The sequence below is a fragment of the Pseudopipra pipra genome, chromosome W (assembly GCF_036250125.1).
Source record: "Pseudopipra pipra isolate bDixPip1 chromosome W, bDixPip1.hap1, whole genome shotgun sequence".
Taxonomy (NCBI): domain Eukaryota; kingdom Metazoa; phylum Chordata; class Aves; order Passeriformes; family Pipridae; genus Pseudopipra; species Pseudopipra pipra.
In genome coordinates, this window is record NC_087580.1 from 36,734,737 (window position 1) to 36,759,640 (window position 24,904).

The 24,904-nt window shown below is 53.3% G+C and overlaps 3 protein-coding genes across 3 annotated transcripts in view; 1 reads left to right on the forward strand and 2 right to left on the reverse strand.

Annotated features, from left to right (window-relative positions):
• Positions 1-24,904, reverse strand: part of LOC135405269 (zinc finger protein 160-like) — a 292,050-nt gene that overhangs the window by 30,749 nt on the left and 236,397 nt on the right. The window contains exon 2 of the mRNA XM_064639931.1: positions 17,440-18,054. Within this exon, the coding sequence (XP_064496001.1) occupies positions 17,440-18,054 (615 nt within the window). The remainder of the gene's footprint in view (positions 1-17,439; positions 18,055-24,904) is intronic.
• Positions 572-1,584, forward strand: LOC135404660 (olfactory receptor 14J1-like). Its single transcript, XM_064639393.1, has one exon. The coding sequence runs from the start codon at positions 625-627 to the stop codon at positions 1,582-1,584; it is 960 nt and encodes a 319-aa protein (XP_064495463.1). The 5' UTR covers positions 572-624.
• On the reverse strand, positions 8,361-9,329 carry LOC135404661 (olfactory receptor 14A16-like). Its single transcript, XM_064639394.1, has one exon. The coding sequence runs from the start codon at positions 9,327-9,329 to the stop codon at positions 8,361-8,363; it is 969 nt and encodes a 322-aa protein (XP_064495464.1).

A 24,904-nucleotide genomic window follows, 5' to 3' on the forward strand; every position in this document is an offset into this window, starting at 1 on the left:
CAGCCAGAGATGCCCCTTGGCAGTGCCCTGTGCTGCTGGGAGGGCTCTGCAGGGCAGAGCTGAGCCCCCAGGGCTGGGATGGGCTCTGGAAGCACTGCCAGGGCCCAGCCCTGGGCCCAGGGATGCAGCTGCTGGCAGGGACAGCTCCAGGCAGCAGAGCCCAGGGCAGGGAGTGGGGGGCAAGTGCCCCCAAGGCCTGGGGAGGGGGCGTTCAGGCAGCTCTGGGGGCCCTTCCCTGCAGCTCTGCTGGGCACTGTGTGCTGGGCCATAGAAATGAGGATTCCTTCCAGATGTGATGGTAAAAATAGAAAACACAGTTACAATTATTTGAAACTCAGATTAAGCTACTGCTCTGCAGCTCCAGCTCTTCTGAGTCATGAGTGTAGAGATGTAACTTTTGTATTCAAGGTCTGTTACATCTGACATTCCCTGTGTGTATGAGAACTCTACCAAAAATTTACATATCCCACTGCAGCAGAGGAAAACTGATTCCTTTGCAGTGAATTTGGTGACATTTGACACATTGATTTCTTGTAGCAATGGAGTGACTTTTTCACAGACATCTGTCTTAACTGTTCCCTGTCCTTTCCTTTCCTGAACAGGCCCTATGCTAAGAAATAACAAATGTCCAACAGCAGCTCCATGCCCCAGTTCCTCCTCCTGGCATTCGCAGACAGGCGGGAGCTGCAGCTCCTGCACTTCTGGCTCTTCCTGGCCATCTCCCTGGCTGCCCTCCTGGCCAACGGCCTCATCCTCAGCGCCGTAGCCTGTGACCACCACCTGCACACCCCCATGGGCTTCTTCCTGCTCAACCTCTCCCTCACAGACCTGGGCTGCATCTGCACCACTGTCCCCAAAGCCATGCACAATTCCCTCTGGGACACCACTACCATCTCCTACATGGGATGTGCTGCACAGCTCTTTTTCTTTTATTTCTTCATCTCAGCAGAGTTTTCCCTCCTCACCACCATGTGCTACGACCGCTACGTTGCCATCTGCAAACCCCTGCACTACGGGACCCTCCTGGGCAGCAGAGCTTGTGCCCACATGGCAGCAGCTGCCTGGGCCACTGCATTTCTCAATGCTCTGCTGCACACAGCCAATACATTTTCCCTGCTCCTGTGCCAGGGCAATGCCCTGGACCAGTTCTTCTGTGAAATCCCTGCCATCCTCAAGCTCTCCTGCTCACACTCAGGCTACCGCAGGGAAATTGGGCTTCTCTGGTTTACTATATCTTTAGCATTTGGTTGTTTCGTTTTCATTGTGTTCTCCTATGTGCAGATCTTCAGGGCTGTGCTGAGGATCCCCTCTCAGCAGGGACGGCACAAAGCCTTTTCCACGTGCCTCCCTCACCTGGCTGTGGTCTCCCTGTTCGTCAGCACTGGTATGTTCGCCTACCTGAAGCCCCCCTCGTCCTCATCCCCATCCCTGGATCTGGCACTATCAGTTCTATACTCGATGGTTCCTCCAGCACTGAACCCCTTCATCTACAGCCTGAGGAACCAGGAGCTCAAGGATGCCCTGAGGAAAATGATGACTGGATGCTTTTCCGGTGCAATAAATTGCCTGGTTTCCGGTACGTAGCATTCAGAATGGTACTCCTTAATGGCCCAGCCTTCCTGCTCAGCTTTTTCGTGAAGGTCATCAAGTTCTTCTTGCAATAATTTCCTTTGCAATTAAATATTCTTAGTCACCCCATTTCTAATTTTATGTCCACTTTTTGATTTTGACACAGAGACTGTATAAATGATGAATTGTGCTCTCTGAGTATTTAAACAAAATAAAGGACCCTGCAGTGCCTTCTTTGTCCAAGACCCTTCTTCTCAGATGTTCCTAAAGGACGGCACACTGCAGGACAGGGTGTATTTGCAAACTGGGAAGGGGACAATAATCCCAGCCCAGCAGCACTGCCAGGGAGCAGCAGGGCTTGGTCTTTGCAGAGCTGCTCTCTTGCCACTTCCACACTGTCCTCCTGAGCCCCTTTCTTGCTGTAAGGCCTGAGTGCTCTCTGAGCACAGTCCTGTGGGCTGGAAGCCTTTGGAGCACAGGCAGGGACAGGCCCTGGGAACTTGTGAAGCAGAGCTGGGCTCCCTTCCAGCATCTCCAGGATGTTGTGGGATCTTCTGAGACCACTGCATGTACTGGGTCACTTGTTCTGTGACCTTGCTCCAGGGCTGGGACTTTCCTGCAGTGTCACCATGACACTCCTGCTGTCTGCTTTTCAGGTTCCATTTTTAGATCCAGTCTTCCCCTCCTGTTCACAGGGACATCCTGTGAGTGCTTCAGAGCTGCCATCCTGGGGCAGCTCCTGCCCAGCGTGGGCAGGCACAAGGTCTCTCCACGTGCTCCTCTCACCTCCCCAGTGCCACTGTTTTCTGCAGCCTCCTCCTCCTTGCCCAGCACAGCCCTCCTGGCACAGTTGGACACAGCCCTTGTTCTACCCCCTCCTCAGGCACCTGCCCAACCCCCTCAGCTCCAGCCTGAGGACCAGAAACCTTCAGGGCAGGGAGGCACTGGGGAAAGTACTGAGGAAACCTTTCAGCTGCACTCAAATCCAATTGGAGGGGTTGGTCTCTAGGAAGAAATCCCTTCTCATTCTCAAGAACCACCAGGACAACCTGTGTTGTGTCCTGGGCACTCCTCTGGAACTGTGGGATATGGAAACGGTTTTGGTGTCAGGGCTATTGAGAAGGCTGGGCAGTGTCACTGGGAGACCTCTCCCAAACCCTTGGAAAGGCCAGAGCCATCCCAGAGCTTCCTGGGGCCTTGGCAAAGGCAGACATGGAACCAGTCTGCAAACAGGGCAGCAAGGAGGGTTGGGAGACTTCCAGACTGCTCAGGCTCAGCAGGGAAGGGAATAGGACAAGTCCTCCTGCAGCCATTCCCAGGCATGGGAAGGACAAGGCAGGGATTGCAGAACCCCTGTGGGAGGGAATAGAGGATGTTGTGTGCCCAGACTTTATCAAGGCCCTTGACATGGTCTCCTGTGGTCTCCTTATGGCCAGACTGGTGAGAGCTGGACTGAAGAAGTGGAAGATGTGGTGGGTGGGAAGTTGGTTGAATGAAGTGTCCAATAAAATCCATGGTACAAAGTCCTCTTGGCAGCAACTTCCTGGTGAAATCCCTCAGTGACCAGCCCTTGAACACCACTGTAGAACATCTTTATTATCTCTCTGTACAATGGGACAAAATGTATTTTCAGGTCCTTTGTGGATGATGGCAAATTTCAGGGAGCCCTTGAGCAACCTGTCCTGGTTTAAAGACACATATTGGGGTGGGAACTCCAATAAAATTAATTCACTCCTCTTTTATTCCCCACCAGTACAAGGAGACAAAATATAAGGAGGTAGAGGTGAAAACAATAAGAGTTTACTGACAAGAAATATAGCAGCAAAACCAGCAATACCAACAGAACTATTCAAAGCTACAGCAGAGAGAGAAATTGTCTCCTCTCTACCCATCTGCCCCAACTCCCTTTTGTAAAGAAATACAAACAGGGATCAACACGTGCCTCCCTTCCCATTTTTCCCCCTGAATGAACAAAGAACAAAAAACAAAACCAGGGGAAAGAGAGGACAAAGCAAAATGTGGGAAACTCTCTGGTCTGAGATCAGTTGTGCTGCCTAAGAACACGCTGACTCCAGAGGTGTCCAAGCGGGGCAGCGGGGGGGAGGCAGCGGCTCTGCTTGATTCCATGGAGTTCTGGGGAGGCACAGTGGGTGCCATGAGACTCTTCAGTGTCACTATGGCCCCTTGGTTCCACGTGGTTCTGAGATGTCTCAGAGTTCCTTTTGTTCAAAAGAGTCATGGAATGGGCCCTTGTCACAATGGGCCCTTGGTTCCATGAGATTCCACAGTGTCCCTGCATTCCTTTGGTTCCATGAGGCCCTGCAGTGTCACGGTGCCACTTGATTCCATGATGTTACAAAGAATCAGAATGGTCCCTTGATTTAAGGCCAACTGCACATGGGGCTGCCTTGGGGGGAGTGTGGGCACCCAGACAAGGGAGTTGTCACCCCCCTGGACTCAGCCCTGGGGTCACCACATCAGGACTGGTCTGTCTGTCTGTGAGGTTCCCCATTCTGGAGGAATGAGGAAGAACAGGAGAGGGTCTAGAGGAGATCTGACAGGATGGAGCTTTTCTCTGTATTGGAAATAGAATGAAATCTCCACAAAGAGTAGCATGGAAGGTTCAGACTGAAGGGGAAGAAAAAGAAATATCACTCAATAGGGACCCTTGTGCTGCAAGAGGTCACCCAGAGGGAGTCAGGATCAGCCCATGGCTTTGTGTTCCAGGGAACAGCCAGAGCTGGTGCAGAGACATCAGGGAGGGTCTAGAAATGCTGCTGGGAGGGGGTGGGAAAGCAGGAGGGGTGTGTGCAGCCTGCAAGGCCAGAGCAGCAGCAGGGCCAGGGCAGGACAGCCTGCAGGAGAGATGGCCAAGGGCTCTGGCAGGGCTGCAAGGCCCAAAGGCACCCAGGCCTTTGTCCCCTTGCCTCTGGCAGCTGCCTCTGCCACTCAGGCCACCACAAGCAACTTGCCTGGCAGGTTCTGCCCTTGGTTTCTGCCTCGCCCCTCCCTCAGGAGCCTGGCAGGGGTTGCCCAGTTTTGGGCCTTTGTTGTTCCTCCCCCTCCCATCCCAGTGCCCCCCAAACAGCCCTGAGCCAGCCGGGAGGGACAGGATCTGCTGGGCCAGGGCCTGGGGCTCAGGCCTTGGCCTTTGTGCTCCACAAAACCAAGGCAGGCTTTGCTCAGCATTGCAGGGGCCTGCCCAGAGCCTTTGTCTGCCTGCACTCCTGGCCTCCAAGGAGCTGCTCCAAGGAGTCCCTGGGGAGGCTTTGTCAGTGCCTGCCCTCAGTGGGGTCCAGGAATTCTTCAAGGGACTTGGAGTTTGGCTTCTGACTTCTTCAGCAGCTTCTTCAATCTTCTCTCAGTACCTCAGCATCATGGGCTGGGCTGCAAACACACCGTGGGGCTCATTAAATTCCAGAAATCCCTCAGGATCTCTTTGTTTTCCTTTAATTGTCTTCAAGGCAATTTCAAAACAAGTCTTCAAAGTTTGTCTTTTTTTTTTTTAATTTAAAGATGGACATTTTTTAGTTCATTGAAGAGGTGATAGAGGTGTTCTCCAAGTGATCTTGATGCTGAGTGTCTCCTCAGGAGATCCACACTGACCCTGGATGATCAACATTGCTCCTCACCTCCCAACCTCACCAGTTCTGACATGGCCCATCTTGGACTGACAGCTGATGCAACTCCAAACACACTTTGGGACCCATTAAAACATTGAAAAACAAATTATTTTTCTTTATTTATTTGTCTTCAAGTCTCCAAGACATCAGCAACTAATTAGAGTTGTTTTGTAGTTTAGCTAAGGAGGAAGATTTTAAAGTGGAAGTCACGAAAAATAATTTTTTTGATGAAAAGGAATGATTTACACAGAGCCTTGGGATGCAAGCAGGTCAGGGTGCGAAGGATTTGGATCCAAAGATAAGGGGGCAAAAGAGATTAGTAGCACTTAATCATTGACCAATTGAACAGTTATCAAGTGGTTCAATAGCATTTGCTAATATTTTAAAAGTGACTGAATTATAGAGTCACAACAACATTCCCACCACAGTCAATTCACACCCACACCCAGGCAGAGTTGTGTGGACACAGCAATAGCTGGGTGTGGAAAGGTCCCTCTCCAAAAGTGTCCTTGTTGTCAGGGAAACACTCCTCCAAATCCCTTTGTGTTTCCCACCAGACCAGGATCACAGCTGGAGGAGTGTTTGTTGAGGGGGATCAGAATTGTCCTGGGCATCAATGAGGGTCTTTGGAGTGTTGCAAACTGGAGGGTTCCCGAGCTGGGAGAGGCTGCCAGAGGTGTCCCACTGAGAGGGAGGTGCTGGGGAGCTGCCAGGGCCTCCCTCAGCACTGCTGGTTGTGGGCTCCCAAGGGGACTGGCTTTAGTTATCTGCTGAATTTCCATCCTGGTGTCAGGAATGACTGGAGTTTCCAAACTATTTGGGAATTGGATCCAAACTGTTCCATTTGGGTTATGATTCAGGTAGGGAAGATTCCAAGGTTTTCATGGGATGACTGATTATCCTGTGTTCCCCAGCTCTTACATCCATCTCAGTCAGCTGGATGGTTTATTGACAATGTGTCCCAAGGGGCGGCACCTCCGATGCCATAGAAACCCCTCCCCTGGATTAGGAAACCTTTGGAATTCAGGAGGTGTCCCAGTGGAGCATGACAATGAACAGCAAGTTTCCCAAAGCCCAGACCCCAGCAGAACAAAGCCAGGCCCCCTCAGCGGCAGAGCAAAGGTCCCCCATCCCTGTGTCCCTGTGGCCGCTGAGGCGGCAGCGCAGGCCCGAGGCGGTGCCGGGTCCCGGTGCAGCCGGGGCAGAGCGGCGGCTGCGCGAGCGGCAACCCCGGCGGTGAGTGCGGCAGCCCCGTGGGAGCGGCGGCTCCGGGCACAGACGCCGGCGGCAGCCGCTGTGGCTCCTGGAACCGAGTGGCCATTGGGACACTGCAGGGCCTCCTGGAATCCAGGGGCCGGTGGGACACTGGGGAGCCTCTTGGAGCCAAGGGAACCCTGGGATGTTTTGGAACATCCTGGAATCAAGGAGCCATTGTGACACCGTAGGGCCTCGAGGAACCAAAGGAACCCTCAGAGTTTTTGCAACCTCATAGAATCAAGGGGCCATTTCTGGCAGGATGCTCTGCTCGGATAATACCTAAAAAATGGTCAGAGAATGCAAACAATGCAAGGTCTCTGTGATGAGTTACTGCTGGTGTCAAGGTGCTGTTTTTAATGTTGAATTATGCTAAACCCAAAATGCTTCTTGAAACTTCAAACACACATCCTGCTTTCCAAAGCAGGATTTGACCGATAAACTGCTCCCTGGCCTGCAAATATGTCTGGCAGTCAAACTCTTTATAACTATAAAAGCCCCGTCTTAACTTTGATGTGTCAGATTCTTCCACAGACTTCCTTGAAGTGTGTAGAGCTTCTGCCATGAAGCAGGGACAGCTCTTCATGGTCACTGCCCAGGGGTAAAGTGAAAGAGAGAGAATATCCCCTGTCGTTGTGGGGTGAGTTACCCCAGTCTCTACTTCAGGATTGTTTCTTTTTGCTGGCTTTGATCCAATTGCTTTAATAGAATGACTTTGATAGACTGCACTGTCCTATCTTACACTATACTGCTAGGAGGTTTTGGCTTTTATACTGTGCAGGAAATAATTCTGTAAATTTAAGGTATTTCATCTATTCATTTCTCTGATCAATTGTCTGTTTATTTGTCATAATAAACGATTCATTTTATCGAAATATTTCTGATTTGCCATCACTAAAACCTGCAGGACAAAGTGATTGAATCACACCTCTAGAATTCCTTCAATTGAAACCAAAATCTGAGCCTGAGATTGGATCCAGCCACCCCCAGGCTCCTCTCTGAGAAGGAATTTAGAAAGCAAGGGGGTCCTTTGTGCACCTCATAGCTCAACGAGACGGCTTCTGCCATCAACTTTGTCTAAGCCTTCCACTCCCCCAGCCCCAAGCCATGACACATGGGCATGTCTTGTCCATGCAGTGCAAACATGGACTCCTGAGCTGGTCATTTGCTGTCCCTCCTTGGAGGGAAGAACAAGCCCAATGGCCTGGGGTGAGAGGCCAGTGCTGGGAGCGGCGCTGGCTGTGCCAGGGCACTGCTGGGTGCCCCCACCCTGAGCACTCCCACCCTTGTGCTGGTCACTGCTGTTTTCCTCTGCAGGGCGTTGTGTTGGGCACATCCTGGAGAGCAAAGTGGAAAGCAGATGGAAGCTTTGAGGCCCTGGCCTGAGGAGATGCCCCTGCAGGATGGCAGTGCTGCTGCAGAGGTCAGCTCTGTGCCAGCAGTGCCCGTGGCTGTCCCTGCCTGCAGTCCCTGGACAGTCCTGCAGCAGGACTGGGACCGACTGCCAGAGCACTGAGGCCTCCAACAACACAGGGCTCTGCAGGACAGTGTGGAAGGGAAGGGAGAGGAGGCCACGCAGGAGAAGGGCTGCTGCTCCCTGGCAGTGCTGCTCTGCTGGGACTCTTTTCTGGCCCAGCTCTGCACAGAGGCACCGACCCTGCAGCTGCAGAGAAGTCAGAGAGGAAAGATGTCAGGCAAACAAGTCAATGCAGAGTTCTTTATTTGGTTGAATCAGACAGTGAGTACAATTTGTACAGCCTGTGGACCAGGCTAGAAAGGCAAACACTGAATTAAAAATGGTGTTTAAAGATTTTTTGATGTGAACAAATTCTCACAAAAATACCACCCCTCTCAGGAGCAGAGAATAGAGAAGATATGGTGGGCCTGTAATGAAGTCCATAACAGGATTGGCCTTTAATGATGTCCATAACATGCAGAAGAAGGAGAGTTTATTGATTCTGAAAAACACCCAGTTATGATTTTCCTCAGGGCATCCTTGACCTCCTGGTTCCTCAGGCTGTAGATGAAGGGGTTCAGTGTTGGAGGAACCACCAAATACAGAACTGACAGGGCCAGATCCAGGGATGGGAAGGAGGTGGAGGGGGGCTTCAGGTAAGTAAACAAGCCAGTGCTGATAAACAGAGAGACCACGGCCAGGTGAGGGAGGCACGTGGAAAAGGCTTTGTGCTGTCCCTGCTGAGAGGGGATCCTCAGCACAGCCCTAAAAATCTGCACATAGGAGAAAACAATGAAAATGAAACAACCAAATACTAAAGAGCAACTAACCACAATAAGCCAAATTTCCCTGATGTTGGAGTGTGAGCAGGAGAGCTTGAGGATGGCAGGGATTTCACAGAAGAACTGGCCCAGGGCATTGCCCTGGCACAGGGGCAGAGAAAATGTATTGGCTGTGTGCAGCAGAGAATTGAGAAACCCAGTGGCCCAGGCAGCTGTTGCCATGTGGGCACAAGCTCTGCTGCCCAGGAGGGTCCCGTAGTGCAGGGGTTTGCAGATGGCAACGTAGCGGTCGTAGCACATGATGGTGAGGAGGGAAAACTCTGCTCCAAGAAAGAATATGAGGAGAAAAACCTGTGCAGCACATCCCATGTAGGAGATGGTTGTGGTGTCCCAGAGGGAATTGTGCATGGCTTTGGGGACAGTGGTGCAGATGCAGCCCAGGTCTGTGAGGGAGAGGTTGAGCAGGAAGAAGCCCATGGGGGTGTGCAGGTGGTGGTCACAGGCTACGGCGCTGAGGATGAGGCCGTTGGCCAGGAGGGCAGCCAGGGAGATGGCCAGGAAGAGCCAGAAGTGCAGGAGCTGCAGCTCCCGCCTGTCTGCGAATGCCAGGAGGAGGAACTGGGTGAGGGAGCTGCTGTTGGGCATTCGTTGCCTCTAGATGTGGGGCACTGTTTAAGTAGGAAATAACAGTGATAAGTTAGGGCAGAACATTCTGAGAAAAATCAAAGCCACTTTCCAACACCCCTCTCCTCCTCCATTGGTTTTCCTTTTCTAGAAATCTCTTCTTCAGCTCCATGGCTGGAGCCCTGGTTGGGGCTCACTACATCTTCCGTGAGGAGCAGACCCTCTGCCCACTGGCTGTGATGGGTCAGCCCTGCTCTGCACTGGTGGGGTCATGGGCATGGTGGGCACAGGGGCCCTTCCTGGTGTTCAGCTGTGTCAGATGAAACTGCTTTCACTGCAAAAGGGCTGTCAGAGACTGAAATTGTTAATGATTTATGCATTCTAGGAGACTTTTGCAGGCTTTTGACTTGCATGATACCTCTGATGAGCAGTCGGGCCCCTCCCTCCCTCCAGTGCTGAAGGTGTGAAGTCCTGAAAAGGCAAGAGCTGAGCTTGCAGGCTTTTGACTATTGATACATCTGACGAGCAATCAGGACCCTCCCTCCCTCCAGTGCTGGAGGTGTGAAGTCCTGAAAGATAAGAGCTGACCTTGCAGGCTTTGACTATTGATACATCTGACGAGCAATCAGGACCCGCCCTCCCTCTGCCAAACTTGAAAGGCAGGAGCCAGGCCAGACACAGCAGCTCTTGCGCAGGGCCCAGGGAGAGGTTGGAGGCTCGAGGCATGGCCCGTGACACTGACCATGGATATGATAATTCATAACTTCTTGGAGTGTGGGGGCTTCCCTCCTTCACCCCCAGCAGATCAAGACCACCACTTCAAGTGACAGACATGGAAGCTGCAACTATCAAGTTTCATCGCTGGACCCCGTGGGCGGTGACTATGGACATCTGTCCACTCTCAGCTTTTCTTTCCCTTACTCTCCCTTGCTCTTATCCTGCCTTTCTCTCCCCTATGCATTTTTCTCCTCCCCAGAAAGGTTATGACAGCACCCAAAAATGTTAGCTTACCTATTGATTATGACAGCACCCAAAAATGTTAACTTAACAATTGATTCAAAATTGTTAAAATAAATCTTATCAATATATGTTTTCATACACCGATTATTTAGTGTCGTTTCACTTTAATCCACCCCAAAGGAATTTTTGATAAAACCTGGGTTACCCCCCCCCCTCTTTTCCTGGGGCGGGTCGTAACAAGGGCTTGTCAGCATCTGCACTCCCAAAAAGAACCAAGAGAGCAGAAGGCAGTTTCAGAAGTTTGGGATTGTTTTCAGACTCTATTCATCTTTTCTAAGGAGTCTTCCTGGATGTCAGAACCCCTCAGCACTTCTGATGCACTCTGGGAGAACAGAGCAGATCCTGCCAGGCAGGAGGATTGTCTGGGGCTTAGTGCAGAGTGAGGGGAGCTGGTCTGTCCCTCTCTCTTTTTCCAGCTGCCCTGGGTTTGTACCTTCCTGAGATGGAGATTGATCACACTCCGAGTTTGGTCTGAAAAGCCACCAGACCCTGTTGAGAGCAGAGGGATCCATCCCACACCCCTCAGTGTCTCAGCCTGTCTCAAGGGCTCAGCACCCCACTTGGAGCCAAGGACACCCGTGGCTCATCTCCCCAACCCAACAGCATCTCCTGGCATGGGCACAGCATCTCTGCCCCTCTCCACTGGGGCTTTCAGAGAACACAGCTGTGCTGGGAGGATGATTTGCATTCTTGAGGGCAGCTCCCAGCTTGGAAGGACACCTCAGAAAAGAGCCAAGTGTCCTAATGACGGGGTCTGATTGAGGGAAAAAGAGCTCCTTACCCAGGCCCACAGACTTCACTGCCCACACCCCACAGGGCAGAGGACAATGGGAATGTCTCATTCCCAGGGACACACCTGCCATAGGGGAATCCCAGGATCAGTGTTGGACTGTGTAGCTTGAACTCCCCTCCCCAGTGAGCCTGACTGAAAGAAGGAGGGAACAACCTCAGGACCAGGGGCAAGATGAGAACCAAGGAAATGCACAGGGAGGGTCCAGCTGGGAGAGGCCAGGGCAGAGCCCACTGGGCACCCAGGGCAGCGTCTCCCTGAGCCAGCTGGGCCACCTCCCAGACACCAACAGTGCCAGCAAATTGTTCTCAGCCCTGGGCAGCTCCTCAGAGTTCCCTCTGGAACTCAAACCAGCAGGCATGTGGCTTGAGAGCTTGAGAGAAATCCCTCCTTGGATGTTCCACTTGAAGTATCCATTGAAAAATATCCTGGGGTGCTCTGGTTCTGTGAGCAGCCCTGACCCATGAAACTCTCACTGGATAGCAGAAGAAACCTGCCCTGCCCTGCCAGGCTTTGCTCTTTCCACCCCCAGCCTCTGCCCAGCCCTGAGGGAGCTCCCCAGCCCGGCTGAGAGCTGCCCCTGGCAGTGGCAGAGCTCCTGCCCTGGCACAGCCCTGGGCTGCAGGACCCTGCTCTGCAGGACAGCTTGGGGCAGCCTGGGTGGCTTCACAACCCTGCAGCCATCCCTGGGAGAAGGGAACCCTGCTGGGATGTGCCTGGGATGGTGCAGCAGGGAGTGGGATGTGCCAGCATTAGGAGATCTTTGCACCAACTGCAGACACATTGCCCTTCATGCTGACTTACCATGTGGAAACCTGGAAAGATTCCTCCTCCAGTGGATCTTCCTCTCGACTTCCCTCCCAGCCCAGGCTGTGTGTGACCTCTCTCTGCCTTGCTTTTCTTCCCTGGGTGCTGCAGGCAGTGCCCTCAGCCCTGCTGGGCTGTGCAGAGGAGCTGCTCACCAGCAGAGCTGTCTCTTTGAAGCTCTTCTTGCTTGCCAGGAGCTCCCTGTGTGCCAGGAGCCTGGCCCAGCTCAGCAGCACAGCAACAGCCCCAGGCATTTCATGACCCTCAGGGGGATTGATGTTGTTTACATGAGACTCAGTCCCTGAGAGTAAGTTCAAACAAGTTCTCAAGAAGTCAAAATGAGATTGAAATACTGAAGTTTCTTGTACTGTTAATGGGTCCCACTGAGGGACATGACTGTGAAAGTGTCCCCAGATTCCAGTTAGAGCAGAAAACTGCAGACAGTGATGACAAGGATGGACAAGCAAGGGAAAGGTGGCTCTGATGCTGAATAAACATTGACTTCTTTCCTTAATCCAAAGGGCCAAGCCCTGACCCCCAGCCCCTGGGAAGGCAGATCCTGTCCCTGCCTCATTCCTCAGGGCTCTTCCCGGGGTACTGGGATGTGGGATGTGCAATGCCAAGGGCAGGACCATGGGGTGGCACCTGCCAGGCTGCTGAGCAGGGACAAGGAGGCCATGAGGCCCCAGGGCTGCAAGGGCCACTCCCCTCCTCCTGGCATCAGGGGCACAGACAGCAGCCCTGGCCAAAGGCCTGCAGAAGGTGGCTCTGTCAGGGCCTTTCAGCTTCTCCCCATGCCTGTCTCCTCTCCAGCCCAGGCTGTCCTACGGTGTCCATGCCCTGCCCCTTTCCCTGCAGGCTGTCGTCATCCCCCCGGCTGCCCCACCTGGCTGGCACCTTCCTGCACTGACATCTCTGTGTCCTCCCTGGCTCTTCCTGCACACACAAAGCCTTGGGCTCATCCAGACTCCTTCTTTGTGACATATTGCACCACAACACTGACCTCAGAGGGAAATTTCTGACTTCTTGTCACCAGTCTAGGCCACCCCAGCTGCCCTTGGTGGCACTAGTTCTTTCTTAGGCTGTTTTCTGACAGGAAGAAAAGCTCCACCAGCTCTGACACCCCCCTTCCAGACCTCTCAGGCTACTCCACTACTGTCCTCAATCTTCACACCACTGACCCCTGAGTCCTCAGCCTCTTCATATGGATCCTGTGCTTGAGGCCCCAAATTCCTTCCTGGGACATCTCTGGGACCTCTGCAAGGTTTTGGAAGATGACAGTAGAGTGCTCTTATCCCAGGAAACACAGAGGGACACTTTTTTCCAAGGGTTGTCTTGGCAGAATGGGGCACAATATCTTTAAACTTTCTGGCACAAGGGAGCTCTGAGCTCTGGGTACGGAGGGAGGTCCAAGTGCCAACCACTGGAGTGGGAGCTACAAATCATCAGGGCTTGTGTTCTTTGGAGGGCCAGACACTGCTGAGAGTGATGTGTGTGTGTGCACATGGAAGGACTTGAAGGGCACAATGAACTGTCTCAAAACACTGTCAAAGAAGGGAAATCCCATAGGGCACCACAACACACAAGCACTGGTGGCAAACAGGAAGGCCTTTAATTCCAAGGACTAAAGGGAGGTGAAGCTTTGGAAGTAGCCCCCAGGACAGAATTGCACTGTGCAGACTCGGGAAAGAGCAGACAGTCCCAACAGGAAGCCAGGGCTGGTAAGGCAGGTCTGGGGAACCCATCCAGACAAAGATTCCCACCTGCAGACTGGAAGCACAGCGGGCAAAACTCCCACCGTGGCAAGGTGTGGGAAAGGAAGCAAGTCCTTGTAGATGTGCCAGCCCAAGCTGTGGGAACAGCATCTACCCCCCTGAATACCCGGGGCATGGGCTGTATAAAAGTGATAGCCCAGAAGCACAACTTGGGGACCCTCCACCGAGCAGAGCAGGGTAAAGAAGGACCAGTGGGAGCCTCAGGGATCTCCATGGTGTGATACATTTACTTCATCTCTGTCTCTCTCTCACTGGCTTCCCACCACCCCCTTCTTCTCTCTCTTTCTATTTCTTTCTCTCTGTCTCTCCCTCCTTTTTACTGTTAAATCAAAGCTGGACTGCTGACTTTGGCACATGGTCTCCTTTGCAGCTGAATTTGGGCAGAGGTGTCTCTTAATAATGGGAACCTGACAGTATCCATGAGGTTTTACAGTGTGGGAATGGCCACTAGATTCCATGAGGTTCCACAGAGTATCAGGGTCCATTTGGCTTCGTAAGGCTCTGCAGTGTGATAATGGACTCTTGATTCCATGGGTTTGCAAAATGTCTCAGGACTCCTTTGGTTCTAGGAGGCCCCACATATCACAATGGCCCCTTGGTTCCATGAGATTCCACAGTGTCCCAGTGATGCCTTAAGCCCCTAATGGTTTTTTAGTTTTCTAATATTTGCAAGACTTGTAAGTTTTATAAGTAAGTTTTAAAAGCAGCAACCTTCCCCCCCCCGTCCCTTGTTCCTTTCCCTCTCTCTAGCACCCTTGTTTATACATTTCTTAACCCTCTTACCCCATTCTATCCTCCCTATATCACTCATAGTCCCAAATCCAATAGAAATGTTTAGTCTTTTGTCAAGCCAAGGCCTAGACGGTTGACAGAACAGCATATCTGGGCCTAAACCACAGAATAGGTCAGGAATTAGGTAACTATGTACCCTTTGTGCTCTGATGAAGACAAAGATGGGATGAAGGGGGGGTCCCAAAATACACCCCAGACCCATTTCAAGGGGGTGGACCCGGGGCGGACCAGAGGAAAGGCCGCAGGGTGGGCACATCTGGGATTGGATGGATGGTATTATAAAGTGTAACCTCTCAGGCACGGGGCGTCGTATAACATCTACTGCCTTGGCAAATAAACCCTTTCTTATCTCACCCCTAATTAACTGCTCCTGGAGATTTTTTTCAGCACCAAAATACACTGGCAACAACGTTCAGAAATTCTTTTTCAGTATTAACACTGTTGAGTAGATGATCCCACGATAACGTATTGTACAGGCTAATTTAATCCATATTTGATACAATATTCCTTTGGTTCAATCAAGATGCGAATTATGAGTAACTAAATTCAAGAAGTGAAATACCATTTGTATTAATTTACAGCTCTTACAGCATGTTGCTAAAAGATGAACAAATATATAGAATTAGATGATGTGCTAATAGAATAATATAACCCTGAATTTTACACATGAATGGAAATTGCTTTATAGAGCACTTCATTCCATAAAGATTTCTAATACCCTTTTTAATTAATGTTAAAAGTGAAAGTAAGGATAATTCTTCTAATGGAAAAATAGATGTTAGTGCCTTAAAGATTAAATTTCAGTAAGCTACAAACATGTCCCACCTATCTCAGGAAAAATAAGACTTTTAAGTCTTATACATATGACTTGAGCATTGCAATTTCAGAAATTTTCACTAAAATAACTGCCTCTTTTTAACTTTGTGAAGAATGTGATACAATAATATTCAACTACAGACAGAAGCTTTAACTTATACCTTTTGTTTTAATTTACAGGGACCAGCCGTGAGACTAGTAGTGCAGTACTGTTTGTTGTGTGTGTAAAGGGACAAAACCTTACGTTTATACTTAAATTACTGATGTTTAAAAACTCCTGAGATTTTTATTATTCAAACAGTTCTTTAACTCGTTGCAGTTAAATTCAATGGTTTAAATTGTTGATTTGTTTCCTTTTTGCCCTTCTATGTGTCTGCTTACTAAAAGAATAATGAGTATCGAGACTACGTTGTCTCCACAGTGAACTGACTTAAACACTTATGCAAATAAGCCCACAGGACAAGTGGAACTAAAAATAAGATCAAGTAGCACATACAACACATGATGTGTAATTTCTCTTGATGTTCCTTGATCATCTCCTTTAGAATGCTCTGTATGTAATACTGTCTTCTTAACTTTGACTTAACTGGAAGTTAGTACCCAAAATGAAATAGCATCAATAACAAATAATGGTTATAACAGTGGAACTTGGGTTGTGAAACAAATTGGGTACATTTCGGTTGGAAATTGAAGGTGTACGGGCACTACTTTCTCAGATTCTTTTAACTCAAATGACATTGTTCTTATTGTGCTGCGTAGAAAAATCAAATTACTGCAAGATACAGATATGCAGAGATTCCTAACTCACTCATAGGACAAATTGTTGTCAAGAAAACATTTTACACATCAAATGAACACTTTAAAATATAAAAAGGGGGGAAAGAAGCTATGCAGGTGCATAAGCAGATGCTAAATCAGAATAGATCTCATTTGTTAGGCTTTATATTCCTTGTATGTATTCCTTTTCAAGCCAGGTACAGTTGTTGGACATGACTGCCAAAGATGACAAACTGAGAAGTACATAGCCAATAACTACTTAAAATGTAAAGTGTGTAATTAAAATGTAAAAGTATAATAGAAATTCCAGCTATGTGTGAGTGAAGAGTGACTGAGGTGGCCACCAATGAATGACTGAAGAGAGACTGTGTGAGAGAGAGAGACTGTGTAGATATATATGTGTTACAATATATGTGTGTGCGAACTCAACAATGCTTTTCTATTGGAGTGTTGACACTCTGGGGGAATGAATTACATGGATCTCTTGGACTGTAGTGAATCCTTGTTTTGAATGGTAGACGAGCTCTCTGGATTCTTTCTTGGTGAGATGTTGTTGTTGTATTTCTTTTTAGCTTTGGATCAGGGCTTGCCAATGCCGGTGCCTTGCTTGATCAGCCTGTTGCAAAGGGCCCTGCACCAGACTATCAAAGCCATCTTTGTGGCATAAAATAAAAAAAGAGGGGGAATTGTCAGGGTTGACAGAGAACCTGTCAGCAGCCTGGCAATTAGTGACAAGGAATTTAAACAACTTTTAGGAAATATTTACTGTAATGCCGGACGGAACAAACGTAATGCAGCCCAGACCAAAGGTCACCAATCAAAATGTGTGTAGTGTCACCAATAGTGACAGATCTATTGATAGAAATGAATTTATTTACAGTTACAAATGATCAGACAGAAGATCTTCATCAGAATTACTTACTGCACAATAGAAACACTAAAACTAAGAGGAGTACAGCATAAGATAAGACATTGCTCTACACTAAATCAATTGTTGAAGCAATTCTACTCAAGGCTGACACAAAAGCAAGAATTCTTAATTAGAGATGGATGGAACTCCCCCAGACCAACACTTGTGGAGAGATCTCTGCTCTAAACTTCCAGGACTGACCCCCCAAGAAGGGTTCTGTTGGAAGAAGCTGCCCCTGGGAAAGGGGACTGGCCCTTTGTGGTTGAAAGGGATGGACTGACAGTCACTGGACTCCAAGGGTTGCCTCACCATTGGGGGGTTCATTCTGGGTGGAAGCAGCAGCCAAAGCTCTTCCTGCAGTCGGGGAACTCGTACGGTTTGCCTTACCAGTGGGTTTGTTGGTGTTTGGTTAGGGTAGAACTGTGGGGGAAGGTCTTCCCACACTCCCCACACTTGTAGGGCCTCTCACCGGTGTGGACGCGGCGGTGGGTGACGAGGTAAAAGTTGTACTTGAAGCCCTTCCCACAGTCGGTGCAGCGGAAGGGCCTCTCATCCGTGTGTGTCCGCTCATGTGTGAGGAGATGTGAGGTGGTCCTAAACCTCTTCCCACAATCCCCACACTTGTAGGGCCGTTCCCCGGTGTGGATGCGTTGGTGAATGGGGAGATAGGAGCTGTCACTGAAGCTCTTCCCGCATTCTCCACACTTGTAGGGCTTCTTCCTGGTGTGGATGTGCTGGTGGGTGCGGAGGTGGGAGCTCCGGCGGAAGCTCTTCCCACATTCCCCACACTTGTAGGGTCGTTCTCCAGTGTGGATGCGCTGGTGGATGAGGAGTTTGGAGTTTTCCCTGAAGCTCTTCCCACATTCCCCACAAGAGTAGGGCCGTTCCCCAGTGTGGATGCGCCGATGGGTGTGGAGGTGGGAGCTCTGCCTAAAGCTCTTCCCACATTCCCCACAAGAGTAGGGCCGTTCTCCAGTGTGGATGTGCTGGTGGGCGAGGAGGTGGGTGCTCTTCCTGAAGCTCTTCCCACATTCCAAGCACCTGAAGGGCTTCTCCCTGCTGGGAGGCTGATCAGGGACCACCAGCTCAGAGCTCCCCCTCAAGCTCCGGTTGCTTTCCCAGCACAGGCTGGCTCTTTCCTCCTCAGAGTACCCTGGGATGGCTTTGGAGCCCCTCCTGCGGGGGGATCTCCGGCCCTTTTCCTCCCCGCTGCCTTCCTGCGCCGGGGAGCCCTTCAAAACGGCCTCTCCCACCAGGGTCTCACGGGGGGATTTGTCCTCCGGGCTCTCCGTCCTCAGCTCGGGGCCTGGGGCAGGAAGCAAGAAGGACAGGGAGGGGATTTGCCTCCGGCCCACAGGGAAGGCCAAGGACATCCCCCCAACTCCGGCCCCGGCAGGACGGCGGCGCCAGCGGGGTTGTCCTGCAGCCGGGGCCATGCTCGGCTGACAGAGCCAGCACAACACCCGCCCAAAGGGACACTGACTTCCTCCTCACCTGCCTGGGGGGCCCAAGGCATCTTCCTCTTCCTCGCAGCCTCCTCCTCCATCTGCCCAAGCTTTGGGAAGGACAAATCCTGATGGGGGGAAAACAAGGGCTGAGCGCGTTGGCTTGGGGGTTCCTCCTGCCCAAGTCCATCTCTAGAACTCATCGGGCATCCCGTGACCATAAAAACCTCCAAAACACCAAGATTCAGCCCAGAAAAACCCAAACCTCCGAGATTCAGGCAAAAACACTCAAAAATAGCACGAAGACCCTCACCCACCCAAACTGCAAAAAGCTGAGGTTCAGCTAAAAAACTACTCCGAAATATGAAGGTTAACCTAAAGAAATTCTCCCAGGTGTTACCCCTCTCTGGTCTGTCCTTTCTGGGCTTGGAAACAGCTTCCCTTTCTGAGATGCTGGGGGTCCCACTCAGGGATGCTGGGAGCATTGGGGGTCCCAAGGGTCCTTTCTCCTCTGACTCTCGCCTTCGGGATGCCAAGTTCCCAGACATTCCCCCTCTCCAGGTTCTCCACTTTGTTGTCCCAGGGATCCCAGGGGTCCCCACTGCCAGGGTTTTCCCTTCTCTGGGCTCCTCCTCCAGGCTGCTGGGGGTCCCCCAGCTCCGGCATCTCCCCACTCCGCCCTCCACACTCGGCAGCTCCCGGGCTCCACACCCACCCCTGGCACTCCCAGGGGGCCCCAAACCCGCTGTGTCCCCCCCTGTCAGCACCGGGCTGACAATGGAGCCGGCGGGGCCTGACCCTGACTATGGACCCGGCGGGACCTGCATCCCCCCGCCCACCACCGGGGCTCTGCTGCCAACCCAGCCCGGCACCCGCAAAAAACACCTCTCGCCCACCCCCAAGAGCCCCCAAAGGCACAGCCCTGCACAAGGGCCAGCTGTGCCCAAGGCAACCAAACAGCCCCTCAGGCAGGGGGACACCAGAGGCTGCCCCAGGGAAATGAGAGCAGGGAGCAGATCGAGCCCCCTGACACGTGGGTGGGCTCAGGGTTCAGCCTGACCAGGGGCAATTTGGCACCAAGCACAGCCCCGACCCCTGGCTCGGCACAGGGGGCCAGAGCTCCCCCCTCTCCAGGCTCTCGGAGCTCTCACAGCTCCCCCCTCTCTCCAGCCTCCCCCGCTCTCCAGGGATCAAGGCATGGGGACAGAGAGTGATCTCCATGGCAGCCACGCTCCACGCTCCTGCTCTCCTCCCACTCCTTAGCCCCCCTCTCCAACCCTGTTCCCATTGGCCCACAAACCCTGGCTCCCCCCAGCTCCCTTTGGGGGTGACCCACCATCCCTCGTGCTCCCTTTGGGGGTCCCACCTGCTCTTTTTGCTTCTCTCGCCCCTTTCCCATCGTGGCCGCTCCGCTCACCCGACAGTGGCAGGAAGGGCAGGGACAGGGGCGGAGCAGCAACAGCAACAGCAGGAGAACAATCGCCCCCCCGATCCCACGGGTGCCCAAGAGGGGGGAACTTGTCCCAAATATCCTGGGGGGAGCAAGGGGGATCGTGACATACTCGGGCTGCCAGCACAGATTTCCCTGCACAGGCTGCAGTGAGTCAAGCTCTGGAGAGGAGATTGTGCCCCATGGATGGGGTTGCAGAGGCTCCCTCAGGTCCCCAGAAGGAATCAGCAACCAGGAATAAACACAAAAGGCCCCCCTGAAGATTTCTGGGGGAATGTCCTGTAGGGAGGGGACAGTGTCACCCCACCAGGGTGGGGCTGGCAAGTGGGAGGCTGCTCCAGGGGTCTGCAAGAGGCTTCGTGCTCTGCTCAGCCCCAGCACTGGCTGGTACCAACACCCCTGGCTGCCCCCGGCCCTGGGCAGCTCTGCTGCCACAGGCTGTGCCCTCACCGTGGCCCTGCAATGGCCCTGCCTGTCCCTCACCCGTGGCCCTGCAATGGCCCTGTCCCTTGGCTCTCTCTCTGCCAGCTCAGTGTGGGGCACACGGGCTGGGGGTCCCTCCCAAGCCCCCCGGGCAGCCGGCGTTGGCTGGGGGGATGTGAGGGCTGGGCCTGCTCAGCACAGCCCCGGCCTCGTGCCCAGCGCCTCTTTCCTGACCCACACAAGACCTTCCCGGACCCCCAGGGCTCCCCTGCTGCTGCCTCTGCTCCTGGCCCTGCCTTTGCTGCTCCCTTGGGTGGGGCAGTGGCTGCAGGGGGGGGATGGCAGCAGCTTCAGCTCCACGGCACTTCCTGGGGGGAGCTCAGCCCGGGGGGGACGGGCAGGGACCTGATGGGGATGGACAGGGGCCCAGCAGGGACAGACAGGGCCTGCAGGGGAAGGCACAGGGACAACCTGGCCCCCCACACTGCCAGGGCTGTCTCTGCTCCTCCTTGCAGGCTCCGTGGCCAGGCACAGTTTGTGTTCCTGGGTGCCCACCATCTCAGCACTTGGAGACACTCAAATCAGCACCCGCAGCTCTGCAGCAAAGCCCCAGCTCACCTGGCACACAGGGGATGGACACAGCACCTGCTCGGGGATGGGCATTCACAGCTTTGTCTTCTTCCCCACCACAGGGCTCTCCTTCCTCAGCAGCACCTCTGCCTTGCACTTATTCTCAGCCTCACCTCAGGGACAGCTCTGGGCTCACCTCCGCGCCACTTCTCAGCCTCACCTCAGGGCCTGGGCTCAAGGACAGGAACCTGCAGGGAGGGGACATCAGGTGCAAGCTGAGGGCTGCCTGCTTGCACTGGCCTCTGGGCTTCTTTCTCCTTCTACAACCAGCCCAGAACTCAGCCTGCTTTGCTAACACCACACATTTACAGACTAACCTTGGAGATAGATATGGACAGACATCTCTATCACCCTGGGGATAGAGCCTCAAGCATGTGCTGCCATAGGAATGGCAATCACAAAATCACAGAATCAGCTGGGTTGGAAAAGACCTCCGAGATCATCAAGCCCAACCCTGGATCCAACCCCGCTGTGCTTCCCAGACCATGGCACTGAGGCCACATCCACTCTCACCTTCAACACCTCCAGGGACGCTGACTCCACCCCCTCCCTGCCCAGACCATTCCAGGCCTTGATTACTCTCTCTGCAAAAAATTGCTTCCTAATATCCAACTGAAACCTCCCCTGGCACAGCTCAAGACCCAGCCCTCTTGTCCTACTGCTGCTTCCTGCCAGAACAGCCCCACCCCCACCTGGCTCCAACCTCCTGGCAGGGACTTGCAGACAGTCAGGAGGTCTCCCCTGAGCCTCCTCTTCTCCAGCCTCAACACCCCCAGCTCCCTCAGCCTCTCCTCACACCATCTGTGCTCCAGAGCCCTCCTGCCTTCCAGCACATCAACACACCCCCAGCTTGGTGTCACCTGCACATTTGCTGATGAAATGCCTGGTTCTGCAGGAGCTGCAGATGCTCAAGGGGCAGCAGGACCAAGTCAGGGGCCTGGGGGGGCCTGGGGGCTTTGGGGTCCAGGAGGGTCCTGGGGGAGCTGGGGAGGGGCTTTGGGGATTGGAGGCACAGACCAGGACGACAAGTACAGACCAGGACAGACAAGTACAGACCAGTACCTTCTCACTGCTCCCCACAGCTCTCCTGGAGCTGGGCCATGTTTTCCTGGGACACCTGAGCCCCCCCAGTGCCCTCCCAGTACAGCCCAGTGCCCCCAGTACAGCCCACTGTGTTCCTGTCCCAGGGTGCCGGGTGATCCCTCTTTGGCGGGTTGGAAGGGATTTGAGGGGGGGGCTGGGAGAGATTTAGGGGGATCTGGGAGGGGGGGGGTTGGATAGGAATTTGGGGGGTTTTGGGGTGCTTTGGGTGCATTTAGGGGAGTTAAAAGGTGTGTTCGGAGGGCAAAGGAATCTGTAGGGGGAGGGGATTAAAAGGAAAATGGGGGTTGGGAGACATTTTGGGGGGTTAATGATGTCTAGGGGGAAAGAAGAGGGGCAGCACCAAGAACAGGTGAGTCCTGATACCCCCCTGGTGTTCCCAAGACCTTCTCGGTGTCCCTAAGTCCACCCTTATCACCCTGAGACCCCCCTGGTGTCTCCAATGTCCCCAGGGCCTCTCCATGGCCATAATTCCCCCTAATTCCACTGTCCCCTTACCCCACCCCACTGTCCCCAAACCCCATCCCTGATGTCCCCAACCTTCCATCTCACCCCAGGAGCCCCCCCTGGACCCTCTGACCACAAAAATGCCCCCCCCTCCCCCCGCTCACAGAAAGGCCAAGGGCATCTGGGGACACACTGGGGGCTTTGGGGGCACTGAGGGATTACTGAGGGATACTGGGACACATTGGGGGGGACCAGGGGGCACTGGGAGGACTGGGGGGTTACTGAGGGACACTGGGAGAGCAGTGGGAGGGACTGAGGGGGAACTGGGGCACACTGGGGGTCACTGGCAGAGAACTGGGGAGTTACTGGGGGATACCAGGACACACGGGGGGACACTGGGAGGTTACTGGGCCGTACTGGGGGTAACTGAGTGCTCACTGGGATACATTCTGTGGTCATTGGGGGGTTATTGGGCCATCCTGAGGGTCACTGGGAGGCTATGGGGATATACAGGGGGCACTGGCATCCCCTTACCCGGATGAAGTATATCTCCCCCCTCTGATTTTGGGGAGCATCCCTAGGACCCCTCCCCTGAGGGCTGGGGGACCCCCTAAACCCACTGCTGGGCTTTAAGGGACTCCAAAAAATCCCCTCAAAACCCCCGAAATTCCCTCAGAAATCCATTCCAGGACCCATCGAAACCTCCTCAAGGACCCCCCAACTCCCCTAAGAGACCTCATCCCCCCCCCCCCCCGGACCCCCTAAACTCTCTCTGTGACCCGCAAAACACACCTGGGACCCCCCAGGCCCATTCAGGGATCCCCCCAGTCCCTCTAAGGGAGACTCAAAGCCATCTGTAACCACCTAGAGACCACAAAAACTGCTGCAAATGTCCCTGCAAAACCCATCCAGGACCCCCAAACCCCTCAGAGATCCCCCAAGCCCACCTGTGACACCCCAATCTCCTCAGAAACCAAAACTCCCTCAGGGACTCCCAAATCCCTTCAGGAATCTTCAACCTCCCCCCCCCGGGGCCCCTCAGGACACCGAACCCCCTCAGGGACCCCTCAAAATCTCCTCGGGAACCCCTGAACTCCTCTGCTAAACCCTCCCGAGCCCTCCAGCCTTTCCACCCCCAGCCGCGCTCCCCGCAGCCCCCGAGGGGATCCCCAGACCCCGCTCCCCCCGCAGACCCCCCCAGCTCACACACCCAAGCGCAGCTTTTCCCGGGGCCGCCGCCCCCGAATCCCCCACGCGCCAAAGATGGCGCCCTTCGCGCGCTGCGGGTGGAGACACCCCCGCCGCAGCCAATCAGCGCGCGGCCACGCCCCCTGCCCGCCCTCCGCCCCGCCCCCGCCTCGCGCGGGGCACCCCGGGAGATTCCCCAGTCAGTGCCCGGGAACAGCCCCGGCAGCGCAGCCCCCAAGGGCACACGATGGGCTGTGGGCTGGAGAGGACCCTCCTCAGCCTGGGCAGCAGGGCTGCAGGGGGGGATTCCCTGACCCTCCCCAGATGGGCCCTTCCTGCCCACCAGCTCCTGCTCCAAAGGGCTCCCACACACCCTGGGCCACTTGTCCCACTTGGGCACTGCAGCTGCCTCAGGGCATCTCTGGGCAGTGGCCAGCTCTGGCACTGCTCTGGCAAGTCATGGCCTGAAGCCACGAGTGTGGAATTTAGGAGACACTTGAAACCTCTGCAGAACAGGATTCTTGATAATTGCTGAAGGCTTCCTGGCCAGCATTGCCAGACCTTTATTTTCTTATTTTTTTTTTTAATCTCAAGAATTTTTCTCCATTTGTTTCCATTGACAACACCTTCTATATATTCTATTAAGCTGATTCTTTCACTGTTGACATGAATAGTTTTGTGCAGCTACTTATCACAGTAAATATCCCATCAGTGATTCAGTTATGGAAACCTGGCTCAGAGGAAGCTCCTGATTTTTGGGGCACCTTTCATCTCTCTAATTTTGCCTCTTTTCTTCTTCCTCTCCCTATTTTTGTCTTGAAAAAGCTCTCCAGGATGTGTGTGCCTGGGAGTGTTTTCATCCTCTGAGCTGTGCCCTGTGCCATGGGACAGGGGACAAATGCACCTTCCAGAGAAATCTGCCACTGCTGCTCACAGAAGCCCTCTGAGTGCCCAGGTGAGATGGTGCCCAAGCTGCTTTGCTGGTGTGGAATGAAAGGGCCAGGCCAGAAAGGCAGGGGAGGGTGATGGAGGAGACAGGGCCATTTGCAGGGGATGTGTGCGAGGCTGGGGAGATGAATGTCCCTGGGCCAGTGAAGGCTGTTCCTGGAGTCACCCCAGAAGTGTCAGGGCTCTGACAGGGCTCCAGAGGGCATCCTCAGTGCCCCTCCTCCCTCCACTTTTGGGGGGTCCCACTCCCCTCCCACTCAGTTTGGGGTCCCACCAC

Excerpts from the sequence above, each read along its gene's own strand:
- LOC135404660 (XM_064639393.1), top strand. The coding sequence starts at position 625 with ATGTCCAACAGCAGCTCCATGCCCCAGTTCCTCCTCCTGGCATTCGCA.
- LOC135404661 (XM_064639394.1), bottom strand. The coding sequence starts at position 9,329 with ATGCCCAACAGCAGCTCCCTCACCCAGTTCCTCCTCCTGGCATTCGCA.